Here is a 21,579-nt window from a genome sequence, read left to right as displayed (position 1 = left end):
GGACTTCTCTGCTGGCTCTCATTTAGAACAATGGTTCTCTTTTATTTTTATTTCACGGACCCCCCGTAACTCTGAGAGTGTACAAATGGAACCAAATGGACCCGTAAGGGTCCATTTGTACACTCTCAGAGTTAAATACATGTAAGGGTGCATTTGGAACCCCCCTCAAGGAACCCTAAGGGTCCCTAGACCCCACTTTGGGAACCACTTTATTGAACTAAAGCAGACTTTTGCTGACTAATACCACTGGTCCTTATCAGCATTGATTTTTCCCTCCATTAAGGTGACACTGAAAAGCAGTGTGAGAGCAAAGAAAAGAGGACTGTGTGGAAAAATGGAGCAGGGGACAGAGAGAGAGAGAGAGAGAGAGAGAGGGTGAGAGAGACACACCTGCTAACGGGGCTCTTCCTGCTCGTCTCCTTTGGGACGGCGATCGCAGACGACGTGCTGAAACTGCGTCGGATGGTCCCTGCATGCCAATCATATGTCTTTAACAGAGTACATTACGCCCAGTAGCATATATATATATATATATATATATATGTTACAGTTCATGTGGGAAACCAGTACATGTGGGAAAAGTGGAACAAGCAGCGCTCGTTTTTTCCGGCATGAGAAGCCGGGGCTGAGCCGGGTCTCTTTGAGACTAGGCCCCTCGAGGGAAACAAAAAACACCCGCCGGGGTAATATATGTCCTCTAGGCCGGGGTGGCAATTAGCGCCAATTAGCGGACCTGGTTATCCCTTCAGCCCCCGATTATCGTCATAATGGGTTTTTCTCACGCGACCGCCGGGTCTCGTCTCTTCCCGTTTGGCACGGCGACCCCCCCACCTCCAGGCCCGCGTCGTCTCACGGCCAAAAATGGGCGCTTTCGCTTTTCCAACAGTGTACTGGTTTCCCAACAAATTAACACATCTCAGATTTATCCGATCTATCAATGAGAAAAACGGAAACACAGCTTACCACTAAAGGAACGATTGAGCCGAGATGACGAGAGGTCTGACAGGCAATCCACAGACCCGTGGATCCTATGAATAAACAAAATGAAAATTATATATTTGACAGATCTTATAATAACCATTATTTGAGGTCCACTGAAGTCAGCCAGGGGTTCCATCCTAGAAAGAAAGTTACCCAGAGAATGATCCATTCAATTCAAGGATGACAACTTTAAATCCTTCTCGGTTTGTTCTCGGATCCTTTGCAGGGTTTGTGTAATGTTCATGGTAAAGTGTCCTGACCTTTCAGCTTAGGATGTTCTCTCGTCTGACAATGAGTGCAACAGCAGGAGGCGAGAAAATCCTCCATTTTGCCAGCCAACATCAGAGTACCTGTCCGGCTTAGTGATGTTTCTTTAAGCCGCTATGTACCTGTGATAATGGCTGAGCCCTGAAAGCCATTACGAGGCAGACAGGCAATGTAGAGAAATGAGGGGGGAAAAGGGGGGTGCGGGTGCATGTGCGTGTGTGTATACTGTATGTGTGAGTCTGCAGGGTCTTATCTTGTTTGCTAAGGTGTGCAAAGTGGGGGAGAGAAACGAAAATAAATAAATAAGAGTGTGGGGTAGGGGAAGAAAAAGCACAAGGACTTGCTGTTTGTTTTCCTAATGGGCCCTGATAGCTGCTGACAGCAGGAGAAGAGCGAAGCAGAGAGAGAAGACTGGCTGGGTGCTGAGAATGGGAAAGATTCTCCATTAGACGGGAGGGCACATGCCTGGCTGAGCGCACGGCGTGCCCCCTGGGTTAATTAGAAAAACACAAGGAGGGGACACGAATGAGGGATACCGAGTGCCGTCCGGCTTTTATCTCGGGGAAGAGGTAAGGTTTGGATTGAAAGAAGAAAAAGAAAAAAAAAAAGATAAGCCAGGGAATGTGACTAAGACAAAACATACTCGTGACAAGTGTGTGGTCTAAATCGAGGGAGGGCAAAACAGCAAAAAGACGGCACAACATACAAAGGTTGTAGCAAGTATATACCCGGGGGTTGAATGCTTTGATTGAACCACCTATCAGCACGTCATACCAGCAGAACGGTTAATCTGCTTTAAGCTAGCGACTGTGACTTTGATTCCTGTATGTGTTCGCTCACACTCGGCTTGTGGTTTGAGGCATTACTATACTATTACCGCGCCGTCCAATAAGATCTAAAAGGTTTCATTTGCAGGCAGAATGCCGAACAGCAATACGTGAAGATGCCCCGCCCCCGCCCCTCCTTGCTCCTTTAGTAGCTCGTGAATGTGCATGTCAGACAATACTTTCTCCATTTCCCAAGGATTAAGAGACTTCCAAATATAGCCGAGCCAGGCTGGCGCTCTGTGCTTGCTGTTGAGTCAACAACTTTGGGAAGATAGTGTAGCGTGCGAAACCCACACTAATCTGGAGGAATAATAATGAGGCCTCCGATGGAATTTGCCTTTGTTTCATGCACTGTTTTTATAGGTCAACAACGGCTGCCACGCGGGAGCAGCTCAGACTTTTGCACCAGATAAGTGAAAAGAGGGCAAGGAGACATTGTACACATTCTAAACCAGATGTATACTTTTGTCATATGGCCGGAGCCCTGCGCGCGAATAGCAGATACAAGTTTACATAAATTAAGCCATAAAGGCCCCGAAAGCGTGTAGAAAATATAATGGAAAATAATGCCTCGGATTAAAAAGAACAGACTACTGGCCGACGGAAATAATTAGTTTTCCCCCCATTACAAGCAGGAATTGTGTGAAGAGAGAAGAAGAGTGGAAAATGATGGTTAAGTTGGTCGTTTTGTAGCGGCTGTTGAAGCCAGCTCAACTTGAATAATAGCTTTATAGATTTGTACTGTAGCAGCTACAAACGTCGGGCGTCGCTTTGTATCTTCATGTCGCTGGCTTCCATTGAAAATAAATGGTAGCCTGTAGCTTTGTATCTTCATGTCACTGGCTTCCATTGAAAATAAATGGTAGCCTGTGGCTTTGTAGCTGGCAGTGTGAACTGTGACCACAGCATTTGTACTCACAACCTTGTGAGAGCTTACAGACCACCTCGGATACACCCAACGCTTAACAAATTATGTAACTGTATGCATATGTGTTACCCATAATGCATAGTTATTATCAGGAAGGGGGGGGGGGGGGTTGGGGGGTAGTGTTTTGCTCATTAATGGGTGCCACAGTAAATCAGAAGTGCATGCTGGGAAGGAAAGGGGCCTCGGGCCTAACGTTTGACAACCCTGACTCTCGTTAATCACCAGCACAGACGAGTACTATTTGCAGCACAGAGGGCAAAATCAAATATGTCACCGCTCCCACAAATGACACTGTCAAAGACGCTCATTAGTGCCATCACATGTATTGATGACGCCAAACCCAAACATCACCTCCAGCCACGTTCTCCAGATGGGGCACCTTGATGAATAATAACAACCCTGATTTCAAACATGCTTCAAAGATTAGAGATTTAGTTTGTTTGTCAACATTTGTTTTGGTCAGTTTGAGGGGGGCGGCCGGCAGCTGCCACACTACTGGCAAACAAAACTCACAATTCTGGGCTTCTCAACGGCACACGTCGACGACAAGCGTGCAATCTACTTCTCTAGAGCGAGTGATGCCCATGGGCATAACACCGGAAGGAGCTTCTCAGACCTTGTCCCCCCAATTTGGCTCAAACATGGGGAAAAATGCATTCTACTAAGCTGCCACCAAAATGTGGAATGACATGACACAGGACACATTCACTGCCAGGTACTACGCATCCGTTTTTTTTTTAGCTTCTGCCAGTTTTTTTTTTTGATTTTTCTAACTTTTTTGAAGTAGTCACAGAATATTTAGCGCCGGTATGATCGATCCCCTGATGGTTGCTAATCACGGAGGGTTTCACTGTGCTTGTTATACGCTGTTGAAAATAGCATGTTTCGCCAAACATTCATAGTAAAACACAGGAGCCGAGGAGATACAGAATATTTCCCAAATACTTTAACCAGGAAGTAAATGGAGCAGTAAATCTTTGGATCACGTTATCTCCTGGTTCAATTATTATTATTTTTTTACTTTTAAAATACAATTGAGCACCTTGATAGTAGAATCATCTGATGCTACCGAGTTTTATTCCAACATGTACTGTATATTGCACTGTATTTGTATTGTATTTATTATATGTATTACTGATGAATTGAGTACAGTATGGACAGTATGGACCACAATGGAAACAAACCCCCCTTGGGCTTTTTGTGTTATCCTCTCTACCTGTACTGTTAATAAACTTGTTAATAAAGTATTCAATCAATCAATCAATCAATCACTCACCTCTGAACGCGTGGCGGGGGGGCAAAGACGCCGTGCTTGGGCGGACAGCTGAAGTATCTCACCCCTCCCACCGAGCCGTCGTTCTTACCGCTGGGCTTGTCCAGCTCGATACCCAACCAGAAACCTGGACAGACAGACAGACAGACAGACAGACAGACAGGCCTGAAGTAACGCAGACAAGCTGCCAGACAGAGCTAAGAGCCAGCTGGTATCTTTTAGAGTCTGCCCCCACCACATATTCTTTAACCCATTGAGACCGGGAACGCATCTGTGTGTCATTTTTAGATTTCTTTTGGCTATTTTCTCTTTTTAAAAAAATCGAGATTTTTTTTTCAAATCTTTGAATATATATGTTTTAAAGCGAACATTTTAAACTCAAATCTTTGCTTCTGGGGATCCCTGGAACAACATATTTTGATGGGGATTGGCGGCCAAAAACATATAATTTTGGGGGTCCTTGACAAGAAAAAGTTTGAGAAAGACGTTTTTTTAAAAAGACATTTGCAGATCTACAAGCTCATAGCGCGGCACTCTGTGCCGCGCTATGAGCTTGTATATCAGCTATTTTTTTTTATAGCCCAAAGAAATAAAAAAAATTACACACAGATGCGTTCCCGGTCTTAATGGGTTAAATAAAACACCATTGTTCCCTTTCAGTCGTGTAGTTGCCCTTTAGAATGACACAAGAACTCTGCTCCGAAGAACAAAGTGACTTGTAAGAGTCTTTCTTCTTCATTGAGCTACGGTATATTCCTCTGAGATGAGACAGTATATAGACCAGGCTTGTCAAACTCGCGGCCCGCGGGCGTTTTGCGGCCCGCGGAAAGGTCCATAGCGGCCCGCGAAATACTTTTAAAAATAGTAAATAGATACTACATCTAACACAGTGTTTATCAACCCTGGCAAACGTCCCACTTTTGGTCCGCGAGTACTGCTGAGGTGTTCCGCGCCGTTTGAAGGTGTGAACCCAGCCCCTCGAGAACAATAACATGGGCTCAGGCTGCCGCTGCCTTAAACTCATAGTCCGCTGCGGACACACAGCCAATCGACCCTCGCCCATAGGAATGCAAATGTGTGGCTTTGTCTTCATGGGGCCATCACATGTACTCCCCTGGCAGGTAGCCTACTCAGGGATGAAAGTGCCGTGGGTCTGAGCGGGCCGATATGGTGTTCAGCAGATCCGCCAAACCGCGAAGAAGAGGGGGGCTGTCAAGCCCATGTTATAACCTGCCGCATGTCCAACAATAAAACACATACAGGCCTACTAACGTTAAATCAACATAAGCGTTCGTTTTCTTATAAAATGCTTCTAAATCGCTCCAGTGTGTTTGTGTCAACATACAGAGAGAATCTCTTGCAACTTCAAGCCGCCGTGCCGTCAATATAATATAACCGGAAAACTCGCCCCAATACACGCTCGCCCCCATTTCTTTTCGCTGACAAGCGGTTCTTGTACTCCTGTATTTGTTTTACTGAGGATAAGGTTAGAAATAAGTTTACGGTTAGCCATATTATTAGTTTTACTGAGGTTACGTTTAGGAATAAGGTTAGGTTTAGGCATAGTTTAATGAGGTTACGTTTAGGAATACCAGGTGAATATCACCGGATTTCCCCCGGGGTGACTGTTTTGGGGCGAGAGTTTTGGTGTTCGTCTGTAGTGGGCAACAGCGCATGCGTCCGCAATAATGCTATCAGGATCAGATTATTAGATATTATTATCAGATATTAGAAGTGTATTGGGTACCAAATATACTTACCAAAGAAGTTTTACTCTGGGAAGGTTTTCAGACTCCTCCATTCATTGCACTGACCCAAGTGTATATATTTGTAGGCCAAATATTTATATATTTGTAATGGTCAAGGTTTCCTGCCCAATAATCTCTCTCTTTATTTGGCTATTCAAAAATAGCAGATATACAAGCTCATAGTGCGGCACTGAGTGCCACACTATGAGCTTGTAGATCTGCTATTTTTGTAAATGTAAATAATTAAAGTAGCTAATCTTCATAAAACATTTTTTAAAGTGATATACTGTAGTTATAGCAGTGACTGAGATGTAGTGGAGTAGAAAAGTTCTGGAAATTGGAAATACTCTAGTAAAGTAAAAATATGTCAAATCTTTACTTAGGTACAGTACTTGAGTAAATGTAATTAGTTACTTTACACCACTGTTCTATAAATGTAATTATTTAACCACCCACACACATTACCAGGTATTGTTTAACTTCAAATTATTCTAGTTAAAATGGTTTATAATAATAGTTGTAATAATTATTATTATTATTATTATTATTATTATTATTATTATTATTATTATTATTGTTACAAATTGCATTGTTTGTTTTCTGAGACAAGACAACAGATTGAAAAACAATGCTGTATAACTGAATGCGTGTGAGTGCGCATGTGCGTCCGCAATTGGTTCCTGCCCACCTCAAGTCACCATTTGACAAATCTTGCCCGGACACCAAAATGAGTTTGACACCTCTGATATAGACAATGCGGCGGTTACTGACAAAAGCAAAAGGGACCTTTTTACAGCGCAGCATTCACACCTTGAACACAACCGTGACAAGAGGAAAGGAACCACTTCATCTAAAGAGCACAGGTGTTCGCGGCACAGCGGGCTGGAGTGATGCGACTTGACGTTTAACCCATTAAGACCGGGAACGCATCCGTGTGTCATTTTTAGATAAGTCTTTGGCTATTCAAAAATAGCAGATCTACAAGCTCATAGCGCGGCACCGAGTGCCGCGCTACGAGCTTGTAGATCTGCTATTTTTGAAAGATCGTGAAAATTCGTGGCAAAATCTTGGGTTATATATTTATTAAAGCGAACATCCGTAAAATATTTAGTTCCAGGAAACCCCAGAAGCAAAGATTTGAGTTACAAATGTCAACAAAAAAAAAAATCTAATATTTGCAAAATTTTTCATGATTTTTCAAAAATAGCAGATCTACAAGCTCATAGCGTGGCACTCGGTGCCCAACGAAATCTAAAAATGACACACAGATGCGTTCCCGGTCTTAAAGAGTTAAGCACTGGTTTAAATTAGACCGTCAATAGGGACTATAAAAACACAGTTATCTTTAGTGGTGGACATTTGCATTGACTCATACCTGATCACTCCCACGGACTACATTAATGGATATACCCTCAATTGTATGGCGTCTGGCTGCCCACATTCTCATATGAGTTGCACTGTAAAAAACGGCAACTGTAACGTGATTTGGAGCATGCGAGGTTGCCCACGCAAAGCTACAGGGAAGAATTTAATAAATCCTTTAATATTCGTCAAATGTGATTTAGGGGAGAGTGTGTGTGTGTGTGTGTGGGGGGGGGTCGATGAGCTTGCTCATGAGAATATCTGCATGGATGAAGCCTTAGAATTATGAATTTCTAATATTCTACACAGAAATCCAACCCTTCTTCAGATAATGAAAGTGCCTTTTTGTGCAGAGCTGTAACACTAGCATTAAAATACACCGCAACATGGAAACTATGTTTCTAGGATTCCTAAATATGATTTTAGTTTGCAAAAGTGACTGACTGCATCATGGAACACCACGCCCCCACACACTGTATAGAGGAGAGACCAGACAATGCAGGCTCGTATCTGTGAAGTCATTACTCAAGATATGTCATCATCCATGACATCATCACTTCGGCCTCACATTGCTGCCTTTAGTGATGAAAAATCTTTACGACGACAATTTAAAGCCTTAAGGTCCTTACACACCGGGGGCGATTTTTTCATGCGAATAATACGTTTTTTTTTTAAACCTTATAAAGTCAATGCAAGCTTCCACAACAGTTTTGCGGAGCAAAAAAGCGTATTTTATTTATTCGGACAGAGTCCGAATCTTGCGTATATTCGCATAATCGCCGGTGTGTAATGACCTTAATCCTCAACTGACTGTCCTGTGCAGGGATTATGACTAGACCACTTCAGCCTAGGCGCACCCCCGAGCCTAAACGTCAGAAGAACAACATTCCACAATTACATTACATTACAGTCATTTAGCAGACGCTTTTATCCAAAGCGACTTACAATAAGTGTATTCAACATAGGTAGGGAACGAAAACTACTAATCACCAGAAGTCTTTAGTGCATTTCCTGCAAAAACAAGCAACCAAGAGTATACCTAGCGCTAAGGTAAAAGTGCAATATATCAGCTACCTATTTCGTTAAACAGATGAGACAAAATAGCTAAATCAAATGAGCATGAGCTAAAACAAATAAGTGTATCGACTAAACAAGATCCAATAAACAATACAACAATAGAAAACAAGCGTTCGTACAACTAGTTAACAACAAGTAGGTCAGGCAGAGAGGAAGGGTAGTGCTTCCTGAAGAGGTGGGTTTTCAGCCTGCGGCGAAATATGGGCAGTGACTCTGCTGTCCTAACATCAGTGGGAAGTTCATTCCACCACTGTGGGGCCAGAACAGAAAAGAGTCGTGACCGTGTGGATCGGCCAGAAGGACCCTTGAGTGACGAGGCATCATCAGATGTGTGTCACATATATCATGTGACACACACCCGTCACCCACCCTACACCTTCACGGAATGCACTGAACTAATCACTGAACTAAACATGGAAGAATATTTAGTTTTCACTTTTGCTACACTTATCCTTATCAAAATTGGCTTAAGGGAGGACCGGCCAGAGGGCCGGAGGGCGGACCGCGCCCAAATATGGAGTGTGTTGTCTAACCTCAATGTGTCGTCATGGAATCAGGCGCAAACAAATCAGTCAGCTCCATATATGGGCACAAAAGGGGCACATATATAGGGGTATATACTGATCTCCATATATAGGCATCAAAGGACTGACAGATACAGATACATCCATATATGGGCATATAAAGGAGTCTCCATATATGGGATAAAAGAGACAAGGACTGACGTCGGCGGTGCGATGTAGGTGTGACGGTCGCGCCCGAACTCCAGTAATATATAAAATAACAAGTGCGGGCCTGGGCCGTAGCGTGACGGTCCAGGCACCCTAGGCTGCAATGCCAGCCTGACAGCGTGTCGCGGGTTCGACAACCTTTGCTGCGTGTCACTCCCGTATGCAGAGTCAATGTACAGTACCGTGTTTTCTGCCATGCATCTCTGGTACGGCCATTTTCAGAACGATTCATTATCTGCTTTCTGCTAGTGAAATTGAATCGATGGCTTTTAATCTTTACATGTCTATGAGCTACATTTCATGCAGTATGACTACCCCGGGGGGCTTTAGAGCGCTTTCTCTCACAAGTGTGTAGTTCCGACCCAAACTGTTTAGTCTAATCGCTTAATCAGCGAAAAGGTGCACTAAGAGGAAATTAATCGTACTGACTCATGCATTAATTGTTGGGATTTTCCCTGCTACATTTCATTACTACAATTACCACAAAAAAAACCCTAATGCATGTATAATGCATGTTTCGTAATGCATGCATACGTGTTTTAAACACTCAAAGCAATGCATTCTCCTGAAATAATTAAGAAATTGAGCACACAATATCATGTGCTTTTGCATAACATTTTTGGTCCCGTTGACTCAATTCAAAGTGGGGGAGGAGCTACAGACGACAGCATACATAATTAGATAATATGCAGAACTGTGAATGCTATATATCAAAAAACAGGGATATCTCACAGCCTAGATATCACTGCAGGCTACTGCTGTAGCATAGATAATGCATTGTGAACATGGTATTATGTATTCATGCGCATGCGCTAGCGGTTTGTTTGTTACCGGCGAGTAGCGTCTCCGAATATGGCTTATTTTACTTATTTCTAAGCTATATTTATGTACCACACTTTACACACAGGTACTTTTAGTAGTTTATTTTAACCCGGTCAAGTGTTTTTAATGATCAGATGCACCGATCGTGTGCTTTTAGCTCTCTGATATCCCGCCCGTATGGGATCAGTAGCCGGTGCCAGCTGACAGCTTGACAGCTAGCCAGTTCTGACAGCTGGCTAGCCAGGAGGCTAACCATACACACCGGTAGTTTAAGAAGTTTATTTTTAACCCGGTCAAGTGTTTTAATGATCGGACGCATTGCCCGGAGGCTAATTAACCCCATCGTCTTCCGCCACTACTGGTCCGCTGGCTGCGGACAACCTGGCAGTTTCCACCCACCGAGGGGTGGCCATCTAACCAGCCTACCTTTACTCTGAGTCTACTCTCCGCACCGGGCCACCATCTGTGTGGCCCTCGCGGGTAGGTGTCTTTCTGCACTGCTGCTTCCCTACATGCCTTCTGCCTGCTTCATCCTGCCTTTAATAATTTGAGATTACTCTCCGCATCGGGCCACCATTTGTGTGGCCCTCGCGGGTATGTTTTACTCTGCATTGTTGCTTAATCACCCGATGCCCCGTGCCTAGCCTGCTCTACTCTGTCACTTTCACCTTTTACTGGCCAAAGCTGTTTTTGTACCCTCAGCCGAGGTATGGTGGGTTCACCTACCTCGTCGTCGCCTGGATGTCATGGATGTCTCCAGCTATCCCAGGAGGTGACCGAGCTGAGGTTGAGAGTAACTCGGCTCCACCAAATAAGAGATGATGAAATCCTCTTCGACTCCCTCTGCCCTGGGGACACCCTTCCTGCCGCCGATGCTGTATCATCATCATCCCACTCCGAGGTCTCCTCCCGTCCTCCTGTCATCAATTCCGTCGCCGAGCTTGATGACACTGTTCCCTGCCCCGACGGCTGGATCTATAACCGACCACCCATTCGCACTGTATGCAAGCTGGACGATACCGTCCCAAATTGTCCCGGATTACCAGGGTGCTCAAAACCGACCCTGGTTAGTTCCACACCGGTGCCCTGGAGAACCGTCACTCGGGGAAAACACGGAGGGCCCTCCCCCCCCCCCATCCATCGCAGGTTCCGCCACTCACCACCAATAACATGTTCTCCTCCCTGGACGCTAGTGCGTTCCCCCCACTGTCTGTCCACAACACCCCCCATCCGACCCCAGGACCACTGCCCCCCCCCCAGCCTTCGTTGAAACCTAGGCGGTCTGCCCCCGGTCAAAATATCGATCGCCAGCGAATGCTGAAGGCGGCGGTTCGACGCCAGTCCGGGGCTCTCACCCCTCCCGACCCACTGGTACAGAACTGTCGCCCCCCCTCAATTACCACCACCACCCCCCCTCCACATCAGCCGCCTGTCTCTCCATTTGCCCACCTCTCCACAATCGCCTCGCCAACCCGGATCGCCGTACTGGGTCGCTCAACAGCAAACAACGTTGACCGATCCATTCCATCCACAGCTCCCCTCAAACCCCAGCCTCTCATTTCGCCGAAATTGTTGATTGTTGGCGACTCCATCATCAAACATGTCCGCTTTGCAAATGCAGTAACGCACTGTTTCCCAGGTGCCACCATTCCACTTTTATTAGATAAATTACCCGCCCTCTTTGACTCACTTCCACAGTCCATTTCCCAGGTCTTGGTCCACATTGGAACCAACGACTCGACTCTGTGTAATTCCGAACTCATAAAGCTAGATTATCTGCGCCTCATCGACTTCTTAAATTCCACCAGGTTGCCTTTTTTCCTCTCCGGTCCAATCCCTACATTTGGCCGCGGTGACGAACGCTTCAGCAGGATCGCCAGCCTACATATTTGGCTTAAGCGACTGTGTCGCACCCATGATTTTAATTTCTTGGATAATTTTAATTTGTTTTGGGAGCGTTCCTCCTTCTTTAATCGTGACGGCCTCCATCCAAACAGACGGGGCTGTCAAGCATTGGCAGCTAATTTGGCCGTAAACATACGTCATAACACCCCGTCCGACGCCTCCTCTCTTAGCTATTGACATCCCTCTGGTCCTAGCTCCCAGCACATCAGCTCCAACCATTTTTCCAGTCCTCTCTCTATTGGGCTCGGACCACATCACTCACCTCCCTATTTCAATATTATTAATGCTATAAAAACTCACATTGAGACGCCTGTTAATTTAACCCCTCCTTCCCACATCCCTGTCTTAATCAGCCACAGTCATTACATGAGATCCATACCCCCTAGACGTGGGGTTGGCCTCTCTCACCTCCGCCCGCTTAGACGCGCTATTGCCTTACCTGGCCCGACCATTAACCTCCAGATGGCTCTCCTTAATATAAGATCAATAACAACTAATAAGACTGGCTGGCTAAAAGATTTTTTCATCTCCCGCAACCTTGATTTTCTGTTTTTGACCGAAACCTGGACACACTATGGCGACAATACACCTTTTTCCGATCTCCTCCCCCCTGATTGTTCATTTTTTAGCTCCCCCCGAATCTCCCGCACTGGCGGGGGTCTAGCAACAGTCCTCAAATCCAACCTCAAGTGTCAAATGATCCAATCTGAGACCAGTTACTCCAGCTTCGAGATTCAGCTATTGAAGCTGAACCTGTCCTCCCCTGTACTGTGTGCTGTGGTATACCGACCACCCAAGTACAATAAGGATTTTATTAATGATTTTAGTGACTTTTTATCCTGGGCCATGATTAATTATGATTACATGGTCATTTGTGGTGATATAAATATTCATGTCTGTTGTGAGTCTCGTCCCCTTGTCAAAGATTTTTTAAACCTCCTCGAGTCTTTCAATCTCACCCAATCCATCACCGTCCCAACACATGAAAAGGGCCACACATTAGACCTTGTACTATCATTCGGGGTAACTGTCTCCATCACTGACGTCTTTTTCATCCCATGCATCTCCGACCACTCACCAATTTTATTCACCACCTCTATTCCCTGCTCTGTTATCAACTCTGGTGCCCCCACTCGCCGCACACGCAATATCAATCCCCGGACTGCACCACTCTTCTCCATTCGTTTTAATGACACAGTTTCAACTTCCCCGGCTGAGGCCAGCACTCCTACAGCGGATGCACTCCTTTATACTTTTAACTCCACTTGTACCAAAATACTGGACTCCGTTGCTCCCTTTAGGCTCAAGCGCACCAAATCCCTACCCGAGCCATGGTTAAACGATTCCACCCGAGCTCTCAGACGTTCATGCCGGCGTGCTGAGAGAAAATGGCTAAAGGACAAACTCCATATATCTCTAGATATCCTACGCAATCACCTCTCTGACTACCAGACGGCAGTGAAAGCTGCCAAAACCAAATTCATCTCCGATCTTGTCACAATAAATAGCCATAAACCCCAAGTCCTCTTCAACATCTTTAACTCCCTCACTAACCCCCGTGAAGCACCTTCCATCGCACCCTCGCTCGCCCTCTGTGTAAAATTTCAACAATTTTTCATCAACAAGATCTCTGACCTTAGGTCAGCACACACTTCCACCACCACAGACGCTGTTACCTCCCTGTGCCCTGTCACTTTTGATCAGTTCCAGCCAATCACTCTGTCCTACCTCAACGATACAATTATGCACCTTCGCTCAACTAACTGCCCTTCTGACAGCATCCCCCCCCGGCTCCTCAAAGAAGTCCTTGGCGCTGTTAGCCCAAGTGTATTATTACTCATCAATTGCTCCCTCACCTCTGGTTGTGTCCCGGCTGCCTTCAAGCACGCTGTTGTAAATCCCCTTCTCAAAAAGAAAAACCTAGATCCATCCGTTTTGTCCAATTTTAGACCTATCTCCCAGCTACCTTTCCTTTCGAAAGTTCTGGAGAAGGTAGTCTATGCCCAACTTCAGTCATTTTTAATTACCCACAACCTTCATGAGAAGTTCCAGTCAGGCTTCAAACCAGGCCACAGTACCGAGACAGCTCTCCTTAGGGTTTTTAATGATTTAATTTTAACTGTTGATACCGGTACCCCTGCCATCCTTGTGCTCCTCGACCTCTCAGCGGCGTTCGACACTGTCGATCACAGGATTCTGCTGTCACGCCTCGAACACCAGGTTGGTATCACAGGCACAGCCCTGTCCTGGTTCATGTCCTACCTGTCTGATAGGACCTTTTCAGTTAAACTGGGGGAATTCGCATCACCCTCGGCCCCCCTCACGTGCGGGGTCCCCCAGGGTTCCGTGTTAGGCCCAATACTATTCCTGCTGTATATGCTACCCCTCGGGCCCATTTTCTCCACACACAATATCTCCTTCCATTGCTATGCCGATGATGTCCAGATCTACCTACCCATCAAACTGGACTCAAACAACTCCTTTCAACCACTACTCGACTGTTTACAGGATGTTACAACCTGGATGGACAATAACTTCCTCACACTCAATCAAAACAAAACTGAAATCATACTATTTGGCCACAACACCGTCACACCCCCCAACATCCCGGACACCCTCAAATCCAATATTTGCTCCTCTGCCAAAAACCTTGGTGTAATTCTGGATAGCGCCTTCAAATTTGACAAACATATCAGTTCCGTGGTAAAAGCTAGTTTCTTTCAACTCCGACTCCTCGCCAAGGTTAAGGCCTATCTCCCCCGACAACAATTAGAAATAGCCATTCACGCCTTCATTTCCTCACGACTGGACTATTGCAATTCCCTCTATACTGGCTTAGAACAATCATCCGTCAGGCGCCTACAGCTGGTCCAAAATGCTGCGGCTCGCCTTCTCACCGGCACAAAAAGACGTGAGCACATCAGTCCTGTCCTGGCCTCACTTCACTGGCTCCCTGTCAATTTTAGAATTCATTTTAAGGTCCTTTTATTTGCTTTTAAATCTCAAAACGGGCTTGCTCCATTATACCTCTCTGAGCTCATCAATCCTTATATTCCAGCCAGGGCCCTAAGGTCCGCTGATCAGTCCCTACTGATCGTCCCAAAAACCAAAAAAAGGACCAGGGGTGGCCGCGCTTTTACTGCTGCCGCCCCTACGCTCTGGAACGACCTCCCCTCTCCCCATCCGTTCTGCCCAGTCCATTGGGGTTTTTAGATCCCTTCTAAAAACCCACTTATTCTCTTTGGCTTTTAATTGTCCTTGATCTGCTGCTATTGTGTCCTAATAATGCACTGTTTTTTGTCTGTGCGCCAATGGGCGCTTATTGATGCGTTGATGCTTCGTTTTACTCAACCCTGTACAGCACTTTGGTCAGCTTTTGTTGTTTTAAATGTGCTTTATAAATAAAGTTTGATTTGATTTGATTTGATAGATACGACTGTATATAAGTTATTAATAGCATAGACATTACTGAATATATGATATTAATAGCGTAGGTATTATGGTATATAAATAATTAATAGCATAGATATGATGGTATACACGTTAATATCATAGATATTATGGTATAGAACTTATTAATAGCATAGATATTATGGTATAGAACTTATTAATAACATAGATATTATGGTATAGAACTTATTAATAGTATAGATAGATATTATGGTATAGAACTTATTAATAGCATAGATATTATGGTATAGAACTTATTAATAGCATAGATATTATGGTATAGAACGTATTAATTGCATAGATGTGGTTCCCGTTGTCAGGTGTGCAGGGGAGATTTCTAACCTGGAGCGAAGTTGGTTTTGCCGTAGAACTGGACCACGCCGGTTCTCTGGCCCACCACCAGCACCCGCTCTCCCAGCCGCACCTCGGGGCTCTCGCACACAGAGCTGCCTGCTGAAGGGGTCCGGCTCCGGGGGCCTGTGGCAAAGAAAACAATGACCACCTTGCAGTTTAACCGCTTAAACCCCACACGTTGTTGAGCGAGAGTCCCTCAAGGCTCTATACTGGTGTATTTTCTGCTTTCACTCTACACACAGGGTTGCCAGATCTTATTATAATTTCCCCGCAAGATTTTATTTGAATATAGCCGATCTACAAGCTAACAACGCGTCGCGATGCGACGCGTTGTTAGCTTGTAGATCTGCTATTTTCAAATAGCTGATGTATATGTTAAAGTGCTCATGTGGCCCATAGTCGCTTCTTTTGGGCTGGTTTTCCTAGACCTGGTTGCTTGTTTCTCTCACAGAATCTGGCAACACTGTCTACACGTCACATTTCACTCTACAAGTATCTTCGCTGAAAATAGCCGATCGACAAGCTCACAACATGTTGCAACGCGTTGTGAGCTTGTCGATCTGCTATTTTCTGCGAAGGTTTTCCCAGAATACGGATGCTGGGGTTTAAGTGGTTAAAGAGGCAATCTGTAAGTTTCATTTCCTGCCCGGGATTTGAGATTCTCTGAAGAAGACCTTTTGTCAGGTCGAAACGTTGGTTTCCTAATATTTTTTTGCATCGTTGCTACGAGCAGTGTGACCTCTTTTTCCATTTTTGTGGTCAGCACCTCTACACTATTGGTGCGCGACCTTCCAGCTTGTTTGGTTCCCGGGATTTGAACCCCAAATCTCTACCGCTCTTCTATGACACAATCGGTTGGCCTGGTATGGGGCGGATATTGTGCTTATGAGCTTGAGGCAGTACTATTTGTCAACCAGTAGGTGCCCGTCTCCTACCCCAACACCAGGGTCTACATTCCTCAATGGAATAGGAGTTGGGAGACCACCACCAAAGACTGCCGATGTGGTTAGTTAACATATCTGTTAAACATAATCTACCACATTCATTGGTTAAAATAACATTCCCAGATTGCAGCTTTAACCCATTAAGACCTGAAGCCGATTCTGCAAATGTCTTCTAAATACTAACAGTTTTCTGAAAAACTTATGTTTCTATATCAGTGGTGCTCAAACTTTTTCATGTCAAGGACCCCAAAAATTATATGTATTTGGCCGCGGACCCCCATCTTAAAATGTTTTGTTCCAGGGACCCCCCAGGAGCAAAGATTTGAGTTACAAATGTTCGCTTTAAAAAATATATATATTCAAAGATTTTCACGATTTTTCAAAAATAGCAGATATACAAGCTCGTAGCGTGGCAACAAGCTTGTATATCTGCTACAGCATAGCGATGAGTTTTCCCCAGTGGCCGTAGGATGAAAACGCACCTGTGCTAGAAAGCAGCTTGGTACCAGGCGAGGCACGGAGGTGGGCGGGCGGGGGCGTGTTCCTGGGGCTGGGCGAGACGCGCTCCCTCCGCTGCCTGGCGGGAGGCCGCTGCCTGGGCGCCGGACGGGGCCGAGGCGCCGTGCCGTGGCGGGAGTCCAGCGAGGAAGAGGAGGAGGAGAGAGACCGAGAGAGAACACCTGCAACCGAAGAGGGAGCGCAGAGAAGTGAGCGTAGATGGAAGCCCCGAGGACGAGAGAAAACACCAGACTTATTTATAATAATTTAAAGAAATAGAAAATGATCAATGGAAGATGCTACAAAACAGGTGACGAAGAAAAAAACTGCTAAGTAAAATGAATTTGTAGAGCTATGTATATGGAAATGAATGAATAAAGTTTGTGAGTAAGAAATCCACCGGCTATTACACCATACATCAATAAAGGGGAGCAAAAAAACAGGGGCATTTGGGGCTCTGCTGAAAGCCTAGATGTGTACTACGGTAATTTACTACAGGATGACAAATTCATCCTAAGAAAAAGAGGAAAAGAAAAATCACACGGCACAAAACTGTGCGCCTCTCTTCTTAATACTGAACCCTCCATCCTTCCGTTCCGTACGTGCTTTAACCTGAAAATCATTTCATTGCTTAGTAATAATAATGAATCTCTGCACAAATTCTTTTTTTTCTTTCCTCCCCATTTCTCATTCAGAATGCTAATGTATCCACTGGCCCCCTTTTTGCCTCTCCTCCTGCGGAGGTTTTCAAACGACTTTCCCCAGGAGCCCCATCACCACATCAATCTGAGGGCTGTGACATGTGAGTGGTGTGCCCTCTCTCTTGGCTTGCTCTATTACCAAGGTCTAACACAGGGGCAGACTTTCTAATCCCTCCCCCCCCCGCCCCCCAACTTCGGGGAATGAGTTGCCCAAGTTCACTCTTAAGAACCCATTTTCAGGCAGGACCTCATTAAGCTTTTAACATTCACAGACCTTCACAGGCCACAAGTTCATTAAGTGCCCAACTCAAAGAGGCTAATTTATTAAATCCGTCCGAAAGTGCTTTAAACCAAAGGAAGATTCAGCTACAAACAAATTAGGGCTTTGATTATGAGGGGGGGGGAAATACCTTTATCTATGCCAAAACCTCCACTAAATCGTTGCCATTCGCTAATGGGGACTTTAAGCGCGCATGGAGATGAACAGGAGAGACGGTCAAAGTTGCTGATTCTGTCAACTCCATTTGAACTAATCAATCCCTCATTTCATGAATTGATTCTGGTCTCATGTGGGTTGTGCTTACCTGCACAAGAATATTTGGCTTTGACACTCAAACTGCAAGATGAAGAGTGCTTACAAGTGCAGTAGTTGTATAACTTATAACTGAAGAGGTCCTTTGTCCATCAGACGACATTGAGGCTTAATCAGGAGTTGTAGGCTTGGGGTAGGCTGAGAGGTGGACATTGCTCTTGTCTTTGTATGTCTTTATGTATGTATTTTGTTTTGTTTTCTTGTGTCATGTCAAATGTGTGTACTGTTTATTGTTGCATACATGGCTGCTGGGTCGCAAGACAAATTTCAGTGTGAACTGACAATAAAGTATTATCGTATCGTATCGTATAACTTCCATTCTCCCCCTCCCCCCCAAACTTACAGTGATGCAACTCAGTGATTTTTCAAATTCTATTGATTCAACTCCCTTGTCACTTCTAAGACACAGGTTTTGTGCCGTGCATAGCACTCGGAATTACGGATGTCCCGTTGTCATGGGGACAATAAAAAAGAGCACCTGGGACACAAATATACTAGCCTGGGATCCAGTCAGATTGCTATGTTCGGCTTTTTTTCCCCTCTCAATTCGCTTCACAGTCTGGCAAGTGGCAAGCCTCCTATCTCTGTGCACGAACGGGAGAAAACGGTCCGTGGCTTTTGATTGGTCTGTGTGTGTGTGGGGGGGGGGGGGGACCAGCGTATTCCAATATAATACTCGAGTCACTTCCTGACTTGTCTACGTGATTCTGTTGTTACGCCGTGACGTATGCGCCCCGTCAGAACAACTTCCGGGTCCAAGTGTGTGTTTTGCCAATATGCGCAGTGCTGTGTCATTCTACCGCTTTCCTGGCAACGACAAAGAGAAGAGGAAATCGTTCTTTTTTTTTATATATATATATATATATATATATATATATATATATATATATATATATAATATTAATATTAATATTAATACTAATGATAAATAATAATATATAATAAATGTGTATATAAATATATATATTAGCCTACTTTTTACCGTCTATGATATTAGCATTAAGACCCTTTTTAACCCTCAATGGTTCCTTTCTGAAAAAGGAGGTTACTGTAAAAAGATTTACGGGTTCCCACATGTTTGTCTACAATGAAGAGTGGATGGTGCTTGGTGCCTCTTGGACCCGGAAGTGACGTCAAAAAAAAAAAAGACATCAGACTTAAAAAACAAATTGAAATACGAGTCAAATAGGACCCTGGCCAGACTGAGTAGGGAAGTGAGAAAAAGACGAACGTAGCGAATCAGTCTGGATTCCAGACAGGTCCGTTTGTATCTCGATACCTGTGCCCGCTCCACCACTGTCATTACAAGGTGACCAATACGCACCGCTGTGAATATTTATAGCTCCCATACCATTAATTAATCACATGTAAACCAACGCAGTGATATGTCAGTCATCATAATTAAATGCCAGAAGGATGATCAATGATTAATTTATAGCGCCAATAATGACACCGACCTTACAAACGGCTTCACAATTTGGAATACATTGGAAGTGACAAAGTAGCATCAGACGAGACAGAGACTGATGGATTAGGGTGTGCAGCGGTAAGGAGATAATGGTGAGAATGACGTACATATGAACACAAAACAAATTGAACCGAATGGTAAACTATGAAGCCGTCAGAGTTTCAAATAAAATTAAGTGTTTTATTATGAGGTACTGTAGATTCCAAGTGTGTGTGTATGTACATTTCCATTGCCAATCAGAAAAAGGTTTGCATTTAAACTGCACTTTGCAGTGGCGCCTTTATTGATCAAACAGAAATAGACAAGAAACAGTAACTCAGCCAATGAATAAAAGTAAAGAATAATGAATACTGATTGTGGCCAAACACCTCGGATGCTTTAAATGTTGTATTCTTCTAATATAAGTGCAGGGAACAACTAGCAGAACTTCCACGTGAGTCAGTGAAGTGATGAGAGTTACTGAAACAAAAGTTATGAAACTATATTATGTAGAATTAAAACAAAATAATCACAGTATTTAAATTTGGGGCAATGGTTGTTAAGTCTGGGATAGATAAAAGTAGAATTTGGGACAGTTGCGGGACAGAAAGTTAATTTTGAGCCCTGGGCATTATGCTTACTCCAGTCTACTACATCATCACACTGAAAAGAGACTATTGCAGGACAGATGCTGAATGTCAGAATTCTGCCATGGCCACCATTGTACGCCGTCTAGCGAAGAAGCAAAGAAAATGCACAAAGCACCACGTTTGCTTCTATAAACGCTTCACCCCTGCATGGTTTTTATGTCGTGTCGTAAACGCTTGGGCGGTGTCTTTGTCTTGAGAAAAAGGTCACGGCTCGTATCGACGTACACTAGTCATGAATTCCCTTTGAGAAGTGACTTTTTTTCTTTTTTTTTTAAGGATGCTGTTCTTACTGCCCACGGGTGGACGAAATCGATGGCGGGTTCAAGTATTAAGGTACACAGGAATAAAACAGATGGCGTAGACTATGGAGCGTGACGCACCAGCAAATGGCGGCGATCAACTTAGCTACTTTCAACCCAAGAATGACTGTACTAAGAAAACAAAAGAGAAAGGAATTCCGCTGACTCATCCTGGCAGTGCCTCACAGCCCAGTCGGCTGTGACCGACCGCAGTACCTGTTTTTATCTCTGGAGCCTCTCCCGCTGCACCCTGAGCGGCACCAGGCGGCCTTTTTTGTTTGTCTGGTGTTTTTGTGACAGGTGGAGGCAAACCTTTTCCACCGGCAGACAAAGGGGGGGAAGAGAAGAGACACGGTGACTACTTTGTATGCAGAGATCAATGCCCCTCATCTTGATGGGATCGTTTCAAAGTCTGAAGTTCAGACCGGGAGGTGCTGCATAGTTAATAGCAGATTTTTCTTTATTGTTTATATATATATATATAAATGGAAAAGATGGCTGAAAGAGAGATTTGAGTAAATATTCAATAGAGCCCAAACAATGGTGAATCTTTGCGATTCCGAAGAGGCCTGGACCACCCATTACGTGTTTTGTTGTTTGGTTTTTTTTTGCATAGAAAGACATTTTAAAGTGCAACATCTTCAAATCTATTTGAAAAACTTGGATTTGATAAAAGTTTCTAAGCAAACAAATGTATTAAAAATAAAAAATAACTTAACGAGC

At 44.5% G+C, this 21,579-nt stretch overlaps 2 protein-coding genes across 6 annotated transcripts in view; both read right to left on the bottom strand.

The window, feature by feature from the left end:
- The window catches only part of ttc7b (tetratricopeptide repeat domain 7B), a 600,383-nt gene that overhangs the window by 422,388 nt on the left and 156,416 nt on the right, over positions 1 to 21,579 (bottom strand). The window lies entirely within an intron of this gene.
- The window catches only part of LOC308075219 (CAP-Gly domain-containing linker protein 4), a 60,840-nt gene that overhangs the window by 3,361 nt on the left and 35,900 nt on the right, over positions 1 to 21,579 (bottom strand). For 4 of the 5 annotated variants that reach the window (XM_080414926.1, XM_080414927.1, XM_080414925.1 and 1 more), the window contains exons 10-15: positions 21,073 to 21,168; positions 17,152 to 17,349; positions 15,714 to 15,848; positions 4,280 to 4,403; positions 964 to 1,028; positions 391 to 469 (exon numbers count right to left, since the gene is read on the bottom strand). In XM_080414926.1, the coding sequence (XP_080271052.1) occupies positions 391 to 469; positions 964 to 1,028; positions 4,280 to 4,403; positions 15,714 to 15,848; positions 17,152 to 17,349; positions 21,073 to 21,168 (697 nt within the window). The remainder of the gene's footprint in view (positions 1 to 390; positions 470 to 963; positions 1,029 to 4,279; positions 4,404 to 15,713; positions 15,849 to 17,151; positions 17,350 to 21,072; positions 21,169 to 21,579) is intronic. The other variant, XM_080414929.1, reaches the window with a different exon arrangement.

The sequence above is a fragment of the Gymnoscopelus braueri genome (genome assembly GCF_963280865.1).
Source record: "Gymnoscopelus braueri genome assembly, chromosome: 19".
In the NCBI taxonomy this organism is placed as follows: Eukaryota; Metazoa; Chordata; class Actinopteri; order Myctophiformes; family Myctophidae; genus Gymnoscopelus; species Gymnoscopelus braueri.
This window is presented reverse-complemented; position numbering and strand designations above follow the sequence as displayed.